Source organism: Aythya marila, assembly GCF_965140915.1.
Source record: "Aythya marila genome assembly, chromosome: Z".
Classification (NCBI taxonomy): Eukaryota; Metazoa; Chordata; class Aves; order Anseriformes; family Anatidae; genus Aythya; species Aythya marila.
The window spans coordinates 51,627,043-51,647,729 of record NC_139080.1 but is presented as its reverse complement, the minus strand read 5'-3'; the positions used below and the strand labels follow the sequence as shown (position 1 = coordinate 51,647,729).

Here is a 20,687-nt window from a genome sequence, read left to right as displayed (position 1 = left end):
CTGAGAACTAAAAAGCTCTGTAGCAAAGAGCTACTTCGTGCTGAAGAATAAGGGAACAAGTGAAAACATTTTGAAGTCTCTGTGGCTGGAATCCAATGCAAGTTTTGTTTGCTTGTTTGTCTTCCTGCAGGAAATACCACGTGGAGGTACTCTATATTCATTATAGAGTATTTTCATTGTATATATTGTATACATACATATCTATAATATGTATTATAGATATATAGATACCTATACTTATTATAGAGTACCTGGAGGTACTCTATATGCATTGACACAGACACACACACACATTAGAGTATATTCGTTGTACATATTACATACATATATATAATGTATTCTATAGATACATAGTTTTATAGAGTACCTGGAGGTTGACACACAGACACACACAGACACACACAGACACACATTTCCTCCCTCTCTCTCTCTCTCCCCCACACACACGCTGCTAGATTGTTCTTTTATTTGTTTCTTTTTATTGACTCTGAGCATTTTGGTGGAGCGGGCCATCCTCCTGCCCCGCTCCCGGCGCCGAGGAGCAGCCGGTGCCTCGGGGCAGCCCCGGGCTGTACATTTTATTCCCTTCCGTGCTGTAGCCGTGCCTGCTGGCACCCCCCACACAGCGGCGCCGCGCCGCCATACTCCTCCCACCACCACCCCTCGCCGCCCACAAGATGGCGGCGCCGCCCTCCCCGCCGCCATTCCCGCCGTGCTCAGCGCCCCGCGTCCCCGCCCCGCCGGCCGGGGGTATCGCGGCGCTGCGGGCTGGCGGCGGGCATGGCGCTGGAGGCGCGGCGGATGGAGGGCGACGTGGAGGACGGCGAGCTGTCCGACTCGGACTCCGACATGCCCGGGGCCGGCTCCCCGGGGGGACAGCAGCAGGTGAGGGCGCGGCGGGTGCGGCCTTCCCGGCCCCGCCGCCTCCCGGTGTGGGTGTGGGTGCGGGCCGCGGCCGGGCTGTTGGGGGTGGGAGGGGGGGGTTGGGGAGCCCCCCTCAGGCTCCGGTGGCCCTCGGGGGTTGGGGGCTGTGAGGGGGCAGCCCCGCGGCTCTGGTGGGGAACAAAAGGCACAAACAGCCCCGGGCACGCGTGGGGGCGGCGGGCGGCCTGCCCCGGCTGGAGGCCCTGCAGCGCCCACGGCGTGTGCGGTAACATAAAATACAGGTGTTTTGTAATGAGAAATAAGTATAAGGTCTCTCTCCCTGCTTATAGGAAGAGAAGAGATGTTACCGTAATTGTGGTGAGCGCAGTGAGGGATTTTAACCTCGGTGTAAAAGAAGTCACAATCTAACTATCGCAGCACAGGGCAGAGCTTTGTGATAAGAAAAATCCCGGCCGGGGGAAGCCTGGGATGAGCAATAAGGAAAGTGCTCGTTGTAGAATGGCATGGGCAGCATGGCCAGAACTTATCTCCAGGTGCGAATAGGGATTCTGGGTTATGTTGCCAGTGGTGTTTCCGTGGATTAGGCAGGTTTGAATTGATGTTTTAAATTTACCTATCAGATAGGTGAGTTATTACTCTCTTATGAATATTGCAGCAATTGGACTTGTTTGTAGAAAATTCTAAACAAAACCTTTTTGTTTGTTTGTTTGTTTGTTTGTTTAGTCTAAATTAGTAAGTAACTACGATGAGTCAGTAGCATGTTCTTGCTTTAAAAGAAGAAAAAAACGAAGCATGGGAGGTTCTTGCTGAATATGAGGGGGAACTTCTTTACTGTGAGGGTAACAGAGCTCTGGAACAGGCTGCCCAGAGAGGTTGTGGAGTCTGCTTCTCTGGAAATACTCAAAATTCTCTGGATGCCATCCTGTGCAATGTGCTCTAGGTGATCCTGCTCAGCAGGGGGTTGGACTAGGTGATCTTCCAAGGTCCTTTCCAACCTTGGCCATTCTGTGATTCTGTGAAAACAGAGTTCTTATCTAAGGTATTACTATCACTAATTGTTCATGTCCTGTCCTGTGTGAATCAGAATCAGCACACCCAGTTTACTTCTCAAAGTCTGAGCAGCATCCGAATATTGTGGGTTTGTAGTTCTCTTTCTTCTTTTCCTCCTCGCTAACGACCTGAGGAGCACTATGGTCATTACAGGTCACGCTAGTTCAGATCTCATTCTGGCAGGTCAGACTACAGAGAAAACATTATTTTCTCTACTGTTACAAAACCTTTCACTAAGTTATCTGGTGGTTTGCTTCCTTAAAACCTCTGTGCATGTCTGTCTTGTCTGAATTGGGATTTGTATTAAGTAGGTTTGCCAGTCACTTAATAATCTTACTTAATGTGATTCAATAAAAGTTATGTTAAGCAGATCGGTGACTCTTGATTTGTTTTTGTTTGTGTTGCTTGTTTTTTTTTCCTGTAGCAACCATGCTGTAGAAGCATTCAAAATAGAGGAGTTTCATAAGATGCTCGTGTCAACTGTAGTCCATAACATGTTTATAGAAGACTGCCCAAACACCCACAAATCAAGATTAATAACTGCTAACTAATGAAATTTTTGGCGTGACTTGATAGCTCTTTTTCTTTACAGAAGTAATTGGATTAACAGACATTTATTTCTTCATTCCAGAAATCTCATGATGGCAGTAATTCAGGCAGACCTTTCCAGAGCAGCATTTCATCCTGTGCACCAAGCGTTCCTTATCGAACAACCAAAAGCGTGGATTCAAGTGATGAAAGCTTTTCCGAATCTGATGATGACAGCTGTCTGTGGAAACGAAAACGACAGAAATGTTTCAACCTTCCTCCTGCAAAGTCTGAGCCTTTTCCACTTAGCCAGAGCCACCAAAAACAAACTGCTGTAGGTGGTAAGAAGGTCAACAATATTTGGGGTGTTGTGCTTCAGGAGCAGAATCAGGATGCAGTGGCTACTGAACTTGGGATTCTAGGAATGGATGGCAGTATTGACAGAAGCAGGCAGTCTGAGACTTACAATTATTTATTGGCTAAAAAGCTGATGAAGGAAGCTCAGCAAAAGGAGGCAGAGACGTTAGATAAAGAACTGGATGAATACATGCATGATGACAAGAAAACAACTCCAGCAGAAGAAGAAAATGGACAAGGCTTTCTCAAACGGAAGCGGCCTGTAAAAGATAGACTGGGTGAAAGGCAAGAAATGAAATATAAAGGAAGGTATGAAATAACAGAAGAAGATTCAGAGGAAAAAGTGGCGGATGAAATAGCTTATCGGTAAGTTGGGTAATGATGCATCTGCCTCAAATATGGGTAAGATGTTGATAGAAACAAAGGCAAAAAAAATTAAAAGCTTTCTAGTTGCTAAACCTGCAATACCAATTTACAAAAAGCATGAGTGCCTTGTGGCAATTTCCAAAGTCCTGAAATGAAAATACAGCATTATAATTGTTGTCTTTTAGAGGCATCCAGGAATGGTGTCCAAATTTTTGTTTCTTTTTTGAAAGAGGTAGGTAGAGGTTGACTGGAATGATGTGTTGTTTGACAGCAGTGGCAAGGACAAATACTGTTTCTCACTATTTAGATTTAACAGTGGCTTTTTTAGGAAATACCCTGTATTTGAAAATGTGAATTTAAAGTTAGACACCAATGTACACATGCTGTTTTCACCACGAAAATCTGTCTGAGTTACAAATCTTTGAAACTGTAGTTGACTTAGGTAGTGTAGGGCTTTGGAGAGCACGGCTTCTGAAACAAGTTTGCTTCACGTGCATGGAACATCCCTGTCTGCAGAGACATTTCACTGCTGCTGTAACTGAGGGCTGTGCCAGGGCTAGACACCAGCACTGAAATCAAGCGTCTTGTCTCTTTCTGTGTTGTAAAACTGTGCTGCTGTTCTATGCTAATCTATGCCAGCCATTGTTAGGGTTTTCAAGTTCCAGCCACGCACATTATCAAATTCTTTTCACAGTCCTGCTCTTTACTGACTGTACACTGAGCTGAGAATCTGAGAACTTACCTGTTCAAAATCCTATTGTTTGTTTGTTTGTGTTTTTTTTTCTTTTTTTAAGGGTTAGTTTTCAGGTAAGTTGGTTTCCCCTATCAGTTTGCTTCACAGGTTCCTTTAAGCTTGCACTGGCAGGGCTGACTGATGCAGGGGGATATGGGGGCACATGACAGAAGCGATTTAAGATTGATTTAAGCTGCTGTAGTCTTTTCAGCAGTGCAAAGGAACAAAATTGGTAACTAGGCAACAGGAGCTAAAAGACTTACTGATTTGTCTATTGACATCTCAGCTGGCTTTGTTGATTGTTGTTGATTTCTGTCATATGATACTGGTATTGCCAGATGCTGAAATACAGCAATTAGGCAGTGATTAATGCTGTTATCAGGTCTCACTATCTTTTCATTTGTGAATCTGAAAACCTAGAGCACGTCTCTTGTAATAAACTTTTCTTTATTCTGTTTAGCTTCATGACAATAAGGGCAGAAGACCCCCCCTTTTTTTTTTTTTTTTCTAATTGCTTATAGGAATAGCTGCACTGAACTATGTCAGTAGAACTGTGCTTATAGAGATGACAGCACCATTATTTAAGCTGTGCTGTGCCATCTGTGCGTGGATTCATAACCTTGTGTTGTGCTGGCCCACACAATGCATGGAAATGAAAGAAGTTTTCTGTCAGTCTTGTATCATTTTTGCCTCCTATCTTGCTCAGTCCCTGTTGCTCTGCACAGCATTAAAGTGCCCAAAAGAGGGTTGTACTGGGGTAGAATGAGCACTAGGTGGAGATCTGACTTTGTCAGGCTGCTGCTGCTACTAACAGAAACCTCTGCAAGGAGTCCTGGTTATCTTAAAGTTGTCTGCATCTTTGAGAAACCTTTTCCTCTCTTCCAGTAATTCACAATTTAGAACTCAGTCCTGTAAAAATACAAGCAAGCATTCACTTTCTGATGCCTTATCATTCTTTGAATTCAGATTAAGCACAGTATAAAATGTAGCTGGCTTGGTGAACATTTGCATGGTTAGGACAATTATCATTATGTGGGGAGATTCAACATGTAATGTATGTAGCTGTGTAGCAGTCATGTCACTGAAGAGTGCTGAGGGCTGGAGATGGTTTTCAAGAAATTTTTGTAATTGCTGTGATCTGTTGGTCCTCAAAGGTTAAACCTACTGCTTGGGACTGTGCATAATTAGCTTTGTCATTTAAAAAAAGAAAGTTCAGAGCGCGAACTCTTACTCTGGACAGGTGGTTTTGGTTTGTGGGCTTAGGCTTTTTTCCAGTAGGAGTTCACAGTTTGGCACCGTGACTTGACTTGATGCTGTGTAAAAACTTCTCTTTCATGCAGATTCACAATAGAAAACTTCTTTACTTAGGACATCGTTGTTGGGGAAAAAAAAAAAAAAAGGCAATTTAACTCAGTAGTAATGTGATTTTTTTTTTTCTGATGGCATTTGATAAATTAGGTAGATAGTTTGATAGGTTTGATCACAGGTTGGTCAACATCCTGTTTTGTATTATGTGGGTTTGTTTGAGTTGCACATGTTAGATGGTAACTTTTACATTTGCTGTTGTCTCCCGTTACTTGTTGATTTAACTTTCTAACTAGCCTAAATGTTACATTTACTGTAACGTCCATCTTCCTTGCTGACTTTGTACTCATAACTCTTTTAAAGTTACAGTTTGGTGTAACACTTTTATACTGTAATTTCAGATGTTTAAAAAGGGCTTTACAGTTTCTCATATGACTTAACTTCTTACAATTCAATAGAGGGAAAACAGTGCATTTCTATTGAAATAATTATTTAAAATGCATACTTTAGAAGTTACTGGTACTTAGAAACTCAATATTATAAAATTAGATTTTAGAAGCCACTGAAACACATCTAAATTTGTAGACACAGGTTTTAGCACAGTTTCACGTCCTGCAGAATATGTTGGTGATTATGGAAGTTTTTTGGATGATTTTACTTGAAATTCTGCTGACTGTACACTTGTTTGTTTGTTTTCTCTCTTTAAAGACTTTGTGAGCCAAAGAAAGACTTAATTGCCCGAGTAGTGAAAATAATTGGAAAGCGAAAAGCCATTGAACTGCTCATGGAAACAGCCGAAGTGGAACAAAATGGTGGACTGTTCATAGTGGTAAGGAGGATGTGATATTGTGGGTTTGGGGGTGGGGAGGATGCTTTTTACTTGCAGAAAGTAAATTTAAGTAATTTACATTTAAGTAATACAGGTACTATCGCATAGCATTCACATTTAACAGGTTCTCCCAGATGCCATGCGTTAACCTATGGCCTTCTTTCAGGAAGGAGATCTTTCATTTGAGCCATGAAAGTGACTTAGCAGTAAATACTAACATAACCATCAGCAGGGTTAGTGAAAACAGTGAGATGAATGAAACTGGAAATTGCCTGACTTTGTGTCCTCAGATCAGTATATGTTTTGCAGCATTAACATGTGTTACCTGCCTTCTCTTGTGTTGTTTCCCTCACAAACTTAAGAGTAAGGAATTCTAAATCCTGAATAAAAGCTTCTATTTTTAGGCTGTTTCACAGCACTAACCTACTTAGGTTAATCAGCGTGCAGTCACAGGTCAACGTACTGTGCTGAGCATATCTAATACCACATTCGAAAAGTAACTTGCAAAAGCGAATCTGTTAGCTTTATTATAGGACTTTTAGTTTGTGTACCAGGAGAGCAGAAACAATCACTGATTTATATTACAAGTTATAGTAAAGATCCTATATGTAATGAATAGGCTGTAAGTTTCTGCACATGTTTTTGTTAAATAACAATCTATAAGGCAAGTTAAAAACAAAAATTGAAGGAGGAGCAGGAAGAACCTTGTGTATAGTTTATATTTTTTACATTCAATCATTGCAGATCAGGGAGAAAGCTTTCTAACTAGTGAATTCTCTTAAAAGCAGTCTATTGTCATGAAGGATTAAAGTGTTTAATAAGTATTTACAAAGGAGATGAAAGGACACAACTCCTAGTGGTACAGGTTCTTTGGCTTGCAGATCTGAGTATACCATTCGAAAGGCAGATTTCGTATACTGTTTGTCTTGGTTGGGATTTTGTGCAACTAGGTTGATAAAAGTATGGTGTCTGCTGTTTCAAGAACAGATATAAAAATTGAGGCTCCTTGTTAAAACTTTTGGATTGTGTTTGTTATTTAGTAGAAAAGTGTCATTTACTACGGTATTAGTGCATTAGAGCAGCAGCACAACTTTATATGATGTGAATTGTAGTTGAAAAATATTCTGATAATTAGTATTTATAATTCATAAAGATTTCAAAGTTGGGTTTGTTCATGCTTTGGTATTAGGCATCACGCCACTGTTGTTCCGCTGAAAACTACTGCATTGTGGGGAGAAACTTGCGCCTTAGGCAAAAATGCAAAATTCTGCAGATAAATAAATGAGATTCTACATAATTTTATGAAATTAATTTTTGACTTTGTACTATGCTTTTATGTTAGGAATATTTTGAATATCTAACCTAATACATGCATTATTGCAGATAACTGTGAGAGTAGTTAGAATACATTAGCATTTTATGTCTTCACTACCAAAATCAGAAGCAGAGTGTAGCTGAACAGTTTGGTGTGATGTTCTAAAATGGATTTATTTTTTTTTTGAAGCCTCATGCACTACCTGTCAAAATATAGCAACCTAGTAGTTGACCTTCTTATGATTAGAACAGCCACAGGTAGAAAAGAACCATGGTGATGGTTACATAACACATAGCACAGCAGAACTTAACCTTTGTCTCAGTAGAAAGCATCATCTTTTGTGCTGTTTTTATATTAAAAAGTTCTTGTTAGGTTTGCTGTTATCACTAACTCACTTTTTCCCTATTAAGAATGGTACCAGGAGGAGAACACCAGGGGGTGTTTATTTAAACCTGCTGAAGAATACACCCAGTGTCAAAGAAGAACAAATCAAGGTAAAATTGTCAAGAGTACAAGTGGTTGTCCAAAGTAAACTGGAGGGGGGGAAGGGTAGTCTGCCAGAAATATTACAGTTGAATCCTTCTCATAACTTTTAGCAAGTTTAATTCTATTATTCCAAAGGAAGTATATTCCAAAGAAGCCAACTTTTCATATTAAAAATACAAGCAAAGAACAATTGATGAAGTACATTCACACAATGCAAAAGGAACACCTTGTATGTATTGCTAGTCACAAAAACTTGTCAGGGATAATGAGATTGTCGAGTCTGAAGAGTTAAATGCTGTATTTTCTTTATTTTGTATATGCTTTGCAGTAACGTTACCTACAGTTATTTTAGTTATTACAATATTTTTCCGTTTGGACTAATAGTGTTCTCTTGTAAAATACTTCTGTCCTGCACAGCTCCAGCTGTAGCACCAGGCGGTATGGACTGTCACACTGTGATCTGAACCTAGCTTTAACTGCTCTCAGGCCTTATTTGTGGTGATCACCACTTTAGTTTTGAGAGCTTGTAAATATTACTGCCTTTCATTTTACAGTATGAAATGGTCTGAGATGGTATTTTTCATGCTATTAAAACAACTTTCTTCTTGAACAGTATTTGCTATTTATTTAAGTGTGTTTAAAGAATGACTCACTTATTTGTTTGTAGGTGGCTAGCGGCTAGAGCTCACTCTATGTATCATCCCAGTATTTTGTACTGGGAAAGAGATGAATTAACATAAATGTGATTGTTGTATGTTTAAAAAAAAAAAACCTTCCACAGCTTACAATAGTCACAAGAAGATGCAACTTTAATCACTTCACCTCATTTCCAAATTAAAAAAAAAAGTCGTAACAGAAACTTTCTGTCAGGATTTCTCTACAGGTCACCTTTAAAAAAAAATTCTTTCAACTTGGCAAACATATTTTTCTTAGAGTGGTGTACATTGGAAGAGACCTCTGGAGGTAGGTCCTCTGGCCTTCACAAAGCAGGGCTCCACTACTAGAGATTGCCCAGGACCACATCCAGGCAGCTTCTGATTGTTTCAGAAATTCAGCCAACTGAAAATTATGCCAATATACAGTCATCCTTACAGTCAAAAAATATCTGCCAGCGTTCAGGAGGAACCTTCGGTGTTTCAGTTTGTGCCTGTTGCCTCTTGTCCTGGCACTGGGCACCACTGAAAAGAACCTGTCTGATTTCTTCACGGTCTTCCTTCAGGTACTTGTATATATTAATGAGATACGGGCCCCCTGGAGCCTACTTTTCTCCAGGCCATCTTAGTGGCCCGTCGCTGGACTCTTTCCAATATGTTTGTATGGCTCCTGCACTGGGTAGCCCAAACCTGGACACAGCACTCCAGGTGTGTCTTCTCCATCGCTGAGGAAAGAGGAAGGATCACCTCTCAGAAATTATATAATAGAATTATTTATGGGGCATTTTTCTTAATTGCTATCTCTACTCATACTTTTACTCTGAAAAATGTATATATTACTTATTGCTCAGCTAATCATAAAAAGGATTTTACTTCACATTCTCTTTAGGAAGCACTAGTAAAATGAATATACCAAACTTTTTTTTTTTCTTTCAAGGAAATATTCTATCTGGAAAACCAAAAGGAGTATGAAAACAAGAAAGCTGCAAAGAAGAGGAGAATACAAGTTCTAGGAAAGAAGATGAAAAAAGCCATCAAAGGGCTTAACCTGCAAGAATACGATGATGCATCTCGTGAGACTTTTGCTAGTGATACAAATGAAGCTCTGGCTTCTCTGGATGATTTACAGGATGGACACCATGAAGCAAAGATGGAACCTGAGGATGTTATAGAAATTGATAATGCTCATGATTTGGAGATCTTTTAGTTCACAGTGATAACAAAGTCTCCACAAAACACATAAAATGAGTGTTTCTTATTATCCCATGACTTCATGTTTTCGTAAGTTGCAGAAACATGGGAAATACTCGATGGTGAAGAAAGTGACATAATTCCTAGCTAAATTTAACAGCATGAAACATGTTAGTTGTCCTGTTACTTGTTTGCTAAGTCTTCAAAAACTGATAAGATTTTTCTAGATGACAACTGCATCATTGTGTTTGTCCCTTAGGAACTTTTTTCTAGCCATATATTAAATTTAGGCATTAAGTCTGTTTTAACCAAATACATCCTACTTAATCTGCTGAAGCTAACAAAGTTGCCATCAAATGGGGGATATTCCTAGTTACAGCTGGACAGAAACACTATTATAAAGTCAGTCTTGATGTGAAAGATCCTGTGGTCTTAATAGGACAGTGAGTTGACAAGAATAGCAATGTTTATAGGATGAAGACATGTAAAAGCAGATTGGCTTGTGAAATTAACCAAATTTTCATAGCTACTGACTTTTTGATAACAACCTTGTAAATAAGTACTGTTGAACAATGGATGTTGTAAATTTCTGCAGCAGTTCACTCCATTTTATAATAGTGGTTTGAGCTTCCAACTTGTTCTGTCTAAGCTTTTTCTGTGAACCCACAGACAACTTATACAGGATTTTTTTGTTCTAAAACATAAGTGAATTCTTCCTGAGCAGAGATTTGTGTTTCCTTTGAGGGTCTGTAAGCTCTATGTGCAGGTATGAATATTGCAATTCTTGTCTCCATGCTTTTTCTGATGTGAAGTAGAATGAAGCAATGTGCAGCTTGCAAAAATTCAGAAGTTTTTCTTTGCCTGAATCTCAAGAAAATAATAGTATGCAAAAGATAATTTTTATTTGATGCAGAAGACTTATGTAGTTCATAAGTTTGAAGGTAACTTTTACATTGAACATTGTGTTTAATATAATTGAAGAACATTTGCAACACTGATATGTATGATATCTTGGTCACTAATAAGTTGTGTTTTCTGTGAATATACGCTATTTTTCAGTATAAAATCTTTCCGCGTTTTTAATTCACTTTCAAACCCAACAACAAAGTTCTGGGCATGAATTTTGCTTACCTGAAAGTCTTTGGATTTCAGAAGCAAAGCATATCACTGAAGCACATAAAGAAATTACTGTCAAGAGTAACATTTAAAGCACTAAAATCTAATGCACTAAATGTCTTGAAAGAGACATCTTAAACATGCAACACATTCCGTTATGTGCTTTAACAAATTTCATTAGAGCTGTTCTGTGTTTTTCTGTTCATGCACCTGTTATTCATCAGACGTGAAGCACACCTTTGCTGGTAACATTTGCTGTCACTGAAGTAGCAGAAGGTTTTAATTTATTCGTTGGCTTTCCTAACACATCTGTGGTGATCAGAGTACTAAACTGGTAACTCATGTAAGATACAGAATTTTGCACCAGTTGATTAGCTTGGAGCTGTAGCAGTTGATCCTATTTTTGGGAATATCTTCAAAATACTGTAGATGGAACAGCAAATTTTTAGTAGGTTAAGGTTTTGGGGTTTTTTGGTTTTTTTCCATTGTTAGGTGATTTGCTGCTAATTACTGTGTATTTTTTTTTAATGTTACTGGTTTTAGTGTTTATTTCCCAGGTAAGGACTACTGAAACAGTGTATAAAGTTGTCTCTTTAATGAAAGGAAGATCATGCCAACTATGTCTACTGTCTAACTGGCATTTACTTGTTTTCTGTGTGTGTTTTTTTTTTCTGTCTTGCCTATTGTCTATGGCTTTTACCGTGGTCCTTTCAAAAGGAAGTACATCTCCTGTGGGCTGCATCTGTTTGCACAGCATGGCGATGGCCACGTCCTAAGTCTGTGGGTGATGGAGTTTGGGGCTGGTAGAGGCAGGACTTGAGCTGAGCGTGGAGCTCAGTTCTGCAGCTGAGGAGCCCAGAGATTTGGAAGAGTGGGATGCTCAGTCCAACTTGGTTTTCACGTTGGCCTGATGCAAATGTGTAAGGGTGAGAGAGAACAGGTCATGATCTTCCTGTGTATTGCTAGAGGTCTGGCTTTTTTCTCTGTATTTAACTGAGTTTGCTGGAAAGTGTGAGGAACATTTTGGTGATTATTGGCAGCTTCCTCATCAATCAGTTTTGCATTCCTCCATGCTTTGTCTTTTCCCAAAACTGCAGAGCAAGAAGCACAGGCTAAGGCTTCAGTGTTTTTTTCAACTGACAGGTGTACTGGATTTATTTAGTCTGTGCTGCACTGGTATTTGCAGAGGTAGTGGCTCTACAGTGTTTGTCATAAGTTTTGACCGAACTGAATGGCGTTTTGTCTGGAAGTTGATGTTCCTGGCTGTTGGGGATTCTAGTAGATGGTGCTATACGGACAAAAATGTAAACATAAAGGTTGAGGGTTTTGTTCTTGAGAAGTTTCTCTGCTGGGCACATGCAACTGACACACTAGGTCTACTTGAGCTTTTACTGCCAGGACAGACATCCTCCATCCACCAGGAATATACAAAAACATCTCTATTGTGTCCGAGGCAGACAGTGGCAAATAAGGGAAGTACAGTCTTATTTGAAAACACAAAGTTTGTTTGTGGGCACTTTTCTCCCATATGTTACAAACCCAGATAACTACATTTTTCTGTATCACTGGAAAAATGGATTTATTAATGATCCAGGTTCATAGCAGATAATGAAAGCATCGCTTCATATATAAATATGATATTACAGATCCCTCTTCCCCTTCCAAGTACATCTGAGTCTCATGTGTCCTTGTTATCTTTTCAGACGTAGTGAGGTAACTTGAAATCTTTTTTTTTCTTCCAGGATTATTGCCTGTCATTTAGCAAAACACTCAAGCATGGAATGACTCAGTGCATATTGTGATGCCTTCAACAGAAGACACGAAAAATAAGTTCAATTTAAAGGTAGTGATAGTGAGATTTGAAAGCATTTTTCTGCTGCATGTAGCTAAACAGTTGCCCCACATTCTTTTAAAAAAAGTGCTCCTAGCATCATTTACTAATTGATAAGCAGTAATTTCTGGCAGAGGAGGGAAAGCTAAATTTGCTGTCTTTCTGCACTGCTACAGTAAATTCCTCCAGGTCTTATCAGACTGTCTCCTTTGTAATAGTCTGAGAAACAGCTAGATACAGAAATGTCTCTGAGAAAGAGACAGATATTCTGTCACATGCAGGGATTCTCATCATATGGATAGGTTTGCTAAAGACTGGGTGGTGTCTGAAAGACCTATTAGGAGCCAAAGAGGGAGAGGAGGGGGAAAACAGGAACAAAGAGGTATTATTGGTGTTGGAAAAGGTGAAGAAAAAGGAGAAGACTGCATTAATTATGACAATCACTGTTTTGGAGAAGAATTTCTCATACTGTTTCAGAACAAAACAAGATATGAAGATATTGACTGGGTGATTAGGAAACTAATGAGTTTTTCAGAAGTTTGTTTAAATCTGTTAGAAAGCTTGGCTATGACAGCCCTCCTTACTTATCTCCTTAATTTATGCCATACTGTGCTCCTGCTGTTTTGACACAGAGAAGTATGCCAGAGGCACTTCTTTAGAACTCAGATAATTTCAATGTATAGAGGAGAATTGTAGCCCAGAAAATAAGAGCTTACTTGTTGCCTCACTGCTATTTGTAGTTCCTAAGTCAGCAGTAGTTCAGAGATACAAATTTATTTCTACATTACTGTGGTATTTCACTGTTTGGGGGAATACTGAGCCTTAAATTTAATGCATCGGAGTTCTCAGCCGGCAGATGTATAATCCACTGGCAACCTCTGTGGAGACTATGGCCTCTTGGTATTTTGCATCCGCTGCATCCTGTTTCACATGTGGCTCACCAGGCCTTAGAAAACGTTTTCAGAACAAAGCTTCCCAATATTTAAAAAGGATATTTTGAAGCTTTCTCACTTCCTTATCTGCAATACTGGTGGATTACACTTTTTCAGAGCTGTACAAGGAGGAGGGAAGACTCAACTGTGATAGACTTAATATTGCCAAGCCAAAACCATTTCTAGAATCACACCTAGACGTAAATGCTGATAACCAATGAAAATGAGAAATACATACCTGAAGTCATAACACAAAAGCTAGGTATTCAAGATGCTACCTTTAACATCAAAATTTGTGTCTTAAATGGAAGATTATTCTTGTTTTGTTTTGCTTTAAAAAATACCAGTAAATGAACAGTAAAATACCTTGAAACATTTTCTCTTTAGATATATTCCTAATTTTGATGTTTTGTTTTTTTTTGTGATTCAGCATACCAGCATTCTTCTTTAAAACAGCTCTTCTTTAGCTTTGAAAGGCATTCTTAGTTTTTCAAGAAACTGAACTTTTTAATTTGCCTCCTAAGTTTTTCATTTGTTCTACAAGTTTGGTGGTTGTTTTTCTGTTGTTGTTGTTTGGTTTTGTCTTCTAAATAATAACATAGCTATTCACAGCTCCTGTTTTACAGATGTTATTAAGTTACCATTGACTGAGTTTTCCACTGACAACTTTTATCCACTTGAATTTCTATTCAGCATGCAGAAATTGGTGGAGTATACAAAGAGGCTCTGGAAGGTCTGTCTGGAGGGAGCACCAGGAAACACTTGGGCATGAAGAAAGAAAAAGCCTCCAAGGAAAAAAATAATGATCAGGAAATATTAGCAAGTATTAACTGCTGGTACCTCCATGTAGTCTCATTTCTCCAGATACTGGACAACTGTTACTTCTCTTGCATGCAGGAGAAAACCCTTTCTTCTTCCATTTATCTATGGAATAGTATAGCCTGTAAGGTTTAAATTATGTACAAAATTAATCAAATTGCTGCATGGGTTATACAGAGAAAAGTCAAAAATGTGCCTTAAAGTTGACTTGCTGTCCTTAGTAAAGGAGAAACCAAAGCATTTTGGACTCAAGATTTTGGTGGAAAATCAAATGTCCATGTAGATGGACAGGAGATAGATAGGTGGCAGCCTACTCCTGTGCTGTGTGCTGTTTCCTTCTTTTAAAGTCCTTGTGGCTTTCTCCTATTCCTCCCGCATCATCTGAAAGTGAGCCTATTCTTTTTTTTTTTCTTGTCCTCAAGATATTTTTCAGACCTGTCTTAAATTCTTTCTTGTTTTGGCAGTATTCTTATTTCTCTGCCTAACTCAAATATAGATAAAAATACTTTTTGGAAGATACACAGAAAAATACGGTTCTGCAGCATCACAGAATGGTTGAGATTGGAAGGGAGCTCTGGAGATCATGTAGACCAACCCTTCTGCTCAAGTAGGGTCACCTACAGCAGGTGTCACATCAGCCTCTGGAAATTGTCCAACTCGTATTGCTTTAGTTGCTGGGTTTGTTTCTAACTCATCAAGTGGGTTGACACATGTAGTGGGTACGAAATGCTCTCAAGCATAGTACAGTAGAATAAGATTGTCTGAAGGAAGAATTTCTGATCTACAGTCACTGGCAGCCTGCAAACAAATAGGAGATGAAAGTATCTCAAGAGCCACCAGGGAAGATAAGTGCTGCAGATCTAAGTGAAGAATAAGACAAAGTAAATGAAGGCATAAAATAAATGAACTCCACACATGATGGTAATAGGCTGCAGCCATCCAAATGCATTCCCTATGATACTATCAGTCCAAACAAGATACGTTTAAGAAGAAATACCATTTAATTTTGTATTTTGATTCACCAATTCCTCATGGTGGAAATGTACACCTTAAAAAGGCTTTTTAATGCTGTAGCATAGTAAGTGGGAAATCGTAAGAAAAAACATAATTCTGTGAGGTGTTGAGTATTTTTTAAATTTTCCAGAAAGTATTTTTAATATCTGGGATATGTTTAGCATTTGCTTTATGTGGTACAATTAAGTTTGTTTACTGTGATGGTTGTTTACATACTTAATTGTTGTCATTTAAAATATTATAAACTGAAACTTCATCTTCGCTTACTCACCACAAAAATATACATTATTCTAATTAAGTCTCTCTTCATATTCTGTTTTGTAACAGACTTCATTAAATCCAATGGACAGAAGCTGCCTTGAAGGCTGTTGGTACTTAGTAATAGAAATACAAAATTGCCATGGAAATGAACAGAAGGGCTTTGAAGATTTTCTACACTTACTGTCAATGTAGTTTTGTGTGCATTGAAATGGTAATCACAAAATAGTGTTTTTTGGTTTTTTGTTTTTTTCCTTAAATGGTCTCAAATCTAAAAAAGTTGCATTTGTATTTCTTTAGGAACATATATAGTGTATATTTTGTACTTTGTTATTTCTCCCTACAGTATTTGTTACAGTGGATAAAAATCTGTGATTGATACAAGCTTCTTTTCCACAGAATGTAATAAAAATGAGCTAATTTATCATCGCTGTTGATTGTAGGTGAGTCTGTTTCTCTGCTCTCAAAAAAAATGTAACATTCTCTTGTTCTCTTCTTACTTGATTTTACTTTTCAGTGCTATTCCTCTGAGCTTTCTATTTTTCTGAAAACTGATTCATTTCTTACATTATCCAGATTTTACCCAAAGAAAGGTATTAAAGATTAGTTTCTGTGTAAGAATATCTACAGTACCTTTCACAAGACTGATGCTTCAATAATTTATTGTTTTTAACATAAACCATGTGGGCAAATTGAACCTTCTACCTGATCAGTTTGTTCATTTTTGTTTGTTTTTGTAGTGGTGGTGTTTTGTTTGATTTTGTTTTTTAATGAATTATTGATTATCCAGTGCTCTGTTTTGGTGTTTTCAGAAATCAGAATGTGTGCACATGTTTTGGTGTTTTCAGAAATCAGAATGTGTGCACATGGAAGGAGAGTAGCAGTGTCATACTCCTTTTTCATTTTTTTTAAAGGATTAATTATTATAGCCCCTTGTCAAAACACATGTAACTGGGAATAAGAGAATACCAAGCGTGCTTATGAAATTTCCACAGGAATTGTTTGATAGTAACTATTACTCCAGTTTAATATCTCAGTCTCTTTCCTCTGTGGGTTACAAATTGAGGACATACTCAGCATCCTTCAATTTACACAGGGTTGTATTTTCCTGGTTTAGCCCAAATTGCACAGAGCAGATGAATACCTGAGCACCACCATGGCTGTAAAACTGTAATCTTCTTGGTGCTTTTCAGAATACGTGGAAAGAAGCAGGTGCCAAGCAAGCTAGAAGAGAAGGGCCTTAGGTTTCCCTACCCTTGATAGTGAAGTAGCTGAACAGAGGAATTTTTCTTGCACTGCTCTCCCTGCCATGGCAGTCTGCCCCAGCTCTAAATGATTTTCTGTGCTCAGCAGCTGTTTGGCAGTGTTAACACCCCAGTGGGTTTCCTGTAGATAGGTATAAAAGCATGTACTGGATAGGTGATACACCAGTTTGCCTGGCCTCTGCAAAATATTTTCCTTCCTCCCTGCCTCCCTCCCTCCCTCCCTGCTATGGTTTTGTCTATTTTTTTTTTTCCCACCAGTCTGCAAGCAAATCAATCTTCAGCAGAGTATTTCACAGGTTGGAGGGAGGCATGTCCCCACTGCAGTTTACTGTGGAAGGCAATCCCATAGAGAACAGAGGACCATGTATATGAAACAAGCTTTGGAGTAATGCTAAGTGTGAGTTCACGTTAGCAATTATGTGAGGAGTTACACAGATGAGATCATAGCAGATATGAAAGAGGATGTTCATGTAAGTGGTGTATGACACTGCTGATTTCTACAAGATCATTGTCCAAGATATTTCTGAGTGACATCAACAGGCTCCTCAAACTAGCCTTTGAAAAAGGGGGGAAAGAAAAATACTGCTTCCTTTCTGGAGTTTCCAAATCTCTCTGGGGAAACTTGAACCTCCTGGCTGTGAACTGAGTCTAGTAATACTGCCAAATGGTCTCTGCAGAATTACTTGAGGAATAAAAAGATTTTAAATAATTTATTTTTACAAGGAAATTAGTTTAAAGGGGCAATAGCAGAAGATTCTTCCCTAAAGACATAATTACATGCAATTTCAATGCTGCCAGGTACTCAGAAATGATAGCAGCTGCTTCAGAAACACTTAAAATAACTAAAAGTAGATTTGTGTGTCTTGACCTTTCAGTTCAAGAGAATGTGGTTGTATGTTGACAGTTCAACATGCAATATTATTAACCTTTTGAGAACAACATGCAGGCTGATATAATGAACCCCTTTCAAAAGCCTTTAACCTATCCAGAGTCTGCAAACCACAGTTTACAAGGGAGCAGGTACAGCGGGCCTGAGAAAAGATGTTCAGTGCTGTGTACATACCAGGGGTGAGAGGGATGTTCAAGAGCAACATGTAAGAAAATTTCACTTGTTTGTTACTGTTCCAGTTGCCCAGCTGTTCCTGCATTGCTTCACATTTATGTCTGTCTCCACAAGCGTGCTATTCATGCAGCTCTGCAACTGTCCATCATCCCTCTTTCCAACACAGGCCCAACTACATGTTCGCTCCAGTTGTCTCCCAAGGTGATCAGACTTCAGCTACAGAAAACAGACCCTGGGACATCTTTAAATGTGTCAAAGCAGTCATTTCTACACTGTTTACTGTAGAATGTTTCAAAAGAAGAGGTGGACCTTGACAGAGGTGATACTCAGCCTCACTGGGGAATGAGTTTACTCATGCTTAATGGTCAAAAAGAAAAATGTTAAGGGTCACAGGACGAGGAGCTGAGCTGCAGTGCTTGAAGGCTGAGAGAGGTCATTCAGGAAGCCTGGAAGAAACTTTTTTTTTTTTTTTTCCTATTTGATTTTTTTAAGTGGAAATACATACAGGAAGGAGTTTGTTTCAGCAACTCTGGAGCTTTCAGGCTGAAGAACTGGACGAGAGACCAAAGTGAGCAGTTGCTTCATGGAAGGAAATTCTCCCCAGGTGCCGGAAAACATACTGAATCAAGACTGTGAAGCATCTAGGAGGAAATCTGCATCTGGTCTGTGGCTAAGCTTCCCCAGAGGAAGAGAAATTGAGGAAACAACATTCTATTGTCTAAAACCTTCTAAGGAGGTGTTTACAGCAGGACCCAGAGCCAAACTCAGTAAGTCCTGTTTTAAAGTTGCACTGGGGGCTCACTGAAGACCAAACAAGAGCACTCACCATGCCTTGGACTCAGCACCAAGTGGAAAATGAAAAAAAAAAAAAAAAGCCAAATATATATATAAAAAAAAAAAAATTAACAAAATGTGTGTGATCTCTTTCCTCCTCTAAGTGTCGCACTTGCCCCAACATTTCCTAGCAAAGCCAAAGGCACGAAGAGCGTTTTCTCAAAAAGTGCTGGCCACGGGGATAAGTTCATGTGGGTTGTATGCATATGTCAGAGACCAACAGTAATTCTATTTATTTAAAAAATAATAATTAAAAAAAAAAATAACGTATCCATGTTAATTTGTTCTTCCAAGACAGTTCTTTAAAAGACGTTTTATCATCTTGTGGTTTCATACCGCTGGCCAGCTAACCACGACTCAAAGGAAGGGGGGAGGGAAATACAATAGAAAGGGCTCAAGGTTTGAGATAAGGGCAGGGAGATCACCAACAATTACCATCAAGGGAAAAACAGGCTCAACGAGGGGAGATTAATATTGTCTGCTACTAACAGGACAAAGTAGTCACAACAAAAACTAAAAACACCTCCCTATCCACCCTCTTCCACCTCCTCCTGAGTGGTGTGGGGGAATGGGGCTGCAGTCAGTCCCTAATGCTCCATCTCCCACAGGATGCCGTCCTGCCCGAGCTGAGCCTGTGGGGGCTGCCCACAGGCAGCAACTCTTCAAGCACTGCTCCCACACGGCTCCGTCCCACGGGGTCCATCCATCCATCCCCCAGGAGCAAACTGCTCCAGCACGGGTCCCCCACGGGTGGGCGGCAGCTCCCCCCAGACCCCCTGCTCCTGCGGGGGCTTCTCTCCACGGGCTGGGGCCTGCTCCTGCGGGGGCTCTCCATGGGCCGCAGCCTCCTCCAGGCCACATCCACCTGCTCCACCGGGGGCTCCTCCACCCATGGGGGGGCTGCAGCGTGGAGATCTGCTCCATGTGGGACCCATGGGCTGCAGGGGGACAGCCTGCTCCACCAGGGGCCTCTCCCTGCACAGCCCGCAGGGGGACTGCTGCTGCCTGCCTGCAGCACCTCCTGCCCTCCTGCGGCACTCACCTGGGGGCTGCAGGGCTGCTTCTCTCACACTTTCACAATCCTCTCTCCCAGCTGCTATTGCACAGCAGTTTTTTTTCCCCTTCCTTCAATCTGCTCCCCCAGAGGCCCACCCAGAGTCACTCCCTGCTCTGGCCAGCAGCAGGTCCCTTTTGGAGCAGCTGGAGCTGGCTCTGCTCTGATGTGGGGCAGCTGCTGGGCTCTGCTCACAGAGACCACCCCTGCAGCTCCCCAGCTACCAAACCCTTGCCAGGTAAACCCAATACACATGTATGGCTGTAGGGCTCTGTTTTGACAATGTAAGTTAAAAAAAATGTCTACGTACATGTATGTCTATGTATGTCTAGCATTTGATTGTTCTTGCTACACGCAGAAGTATTTTAGTTTCTTCCTTTCTAATTTAATTCTAAAACAATGATATTCACTAAAATTGTATCCTCTTCTATGTAATGAGGGCTTTTATTAGTGTTATTCAACCAAACCATGTGCTTCACAGTATGATAATGGAAAGGATTTAGGACCAACACTTTATTCGTATACATGTATACGAGCAGAAAAGGACACACAGGGGATATATTCGGACACTAGTTGGAATATCACTAGACAGAAAGTAAAGGCACTTATCTAGACCATGTTTTCCTTCTCTGACTCCTCTTCTTTACCTTGGCATTACAAACAACTACTTGTGTACGCTCTTTGTTACCTTTAATTACCCTGTTATTTACTAATAATCAGTCCAAGTTACTATACTATGTGATGCTGCATTAAAAAAAAAAGAACATGTAATGTAGAGAAGGAAGGCGTGTGCTGCTTTGGAT

The 20,687-nt window shown here is 39.9% G+C and overlaps 1 protein-coding gene across 1 annotated transcript; it reads left to right on the top strand.

Annotated features, from left to right (window-relative positions):
• The first annotated feature begins 707 nt into the window (after positions 1-707).
• PHAX (phosphorylated adaptor for RNA export) lies at positions 708-14,408 on the top strand. Its single transcript, XM_082783162.1, has 6 exons — positions 708-885; positions 2,567-3,186; positions 5,933-6,053; positions 7,779-7,862; positions 9,445-12,657; positions 14,271-14,408. Exons 1-5 carry the CDS (start codon positions 781-783, stop codon positions 9,712-9,714), a joined length of 1,200 nt encoding a protein of 399 aa, XP_082639288.1. The 5' UTR covers positions 708-780; the 3' UTR covers positions 9,715-12,657; positions 14,271-14,408.
• The last annotated feature ends 6,279 nt before the right edge of the window (positions 14,409-20,687 follow it).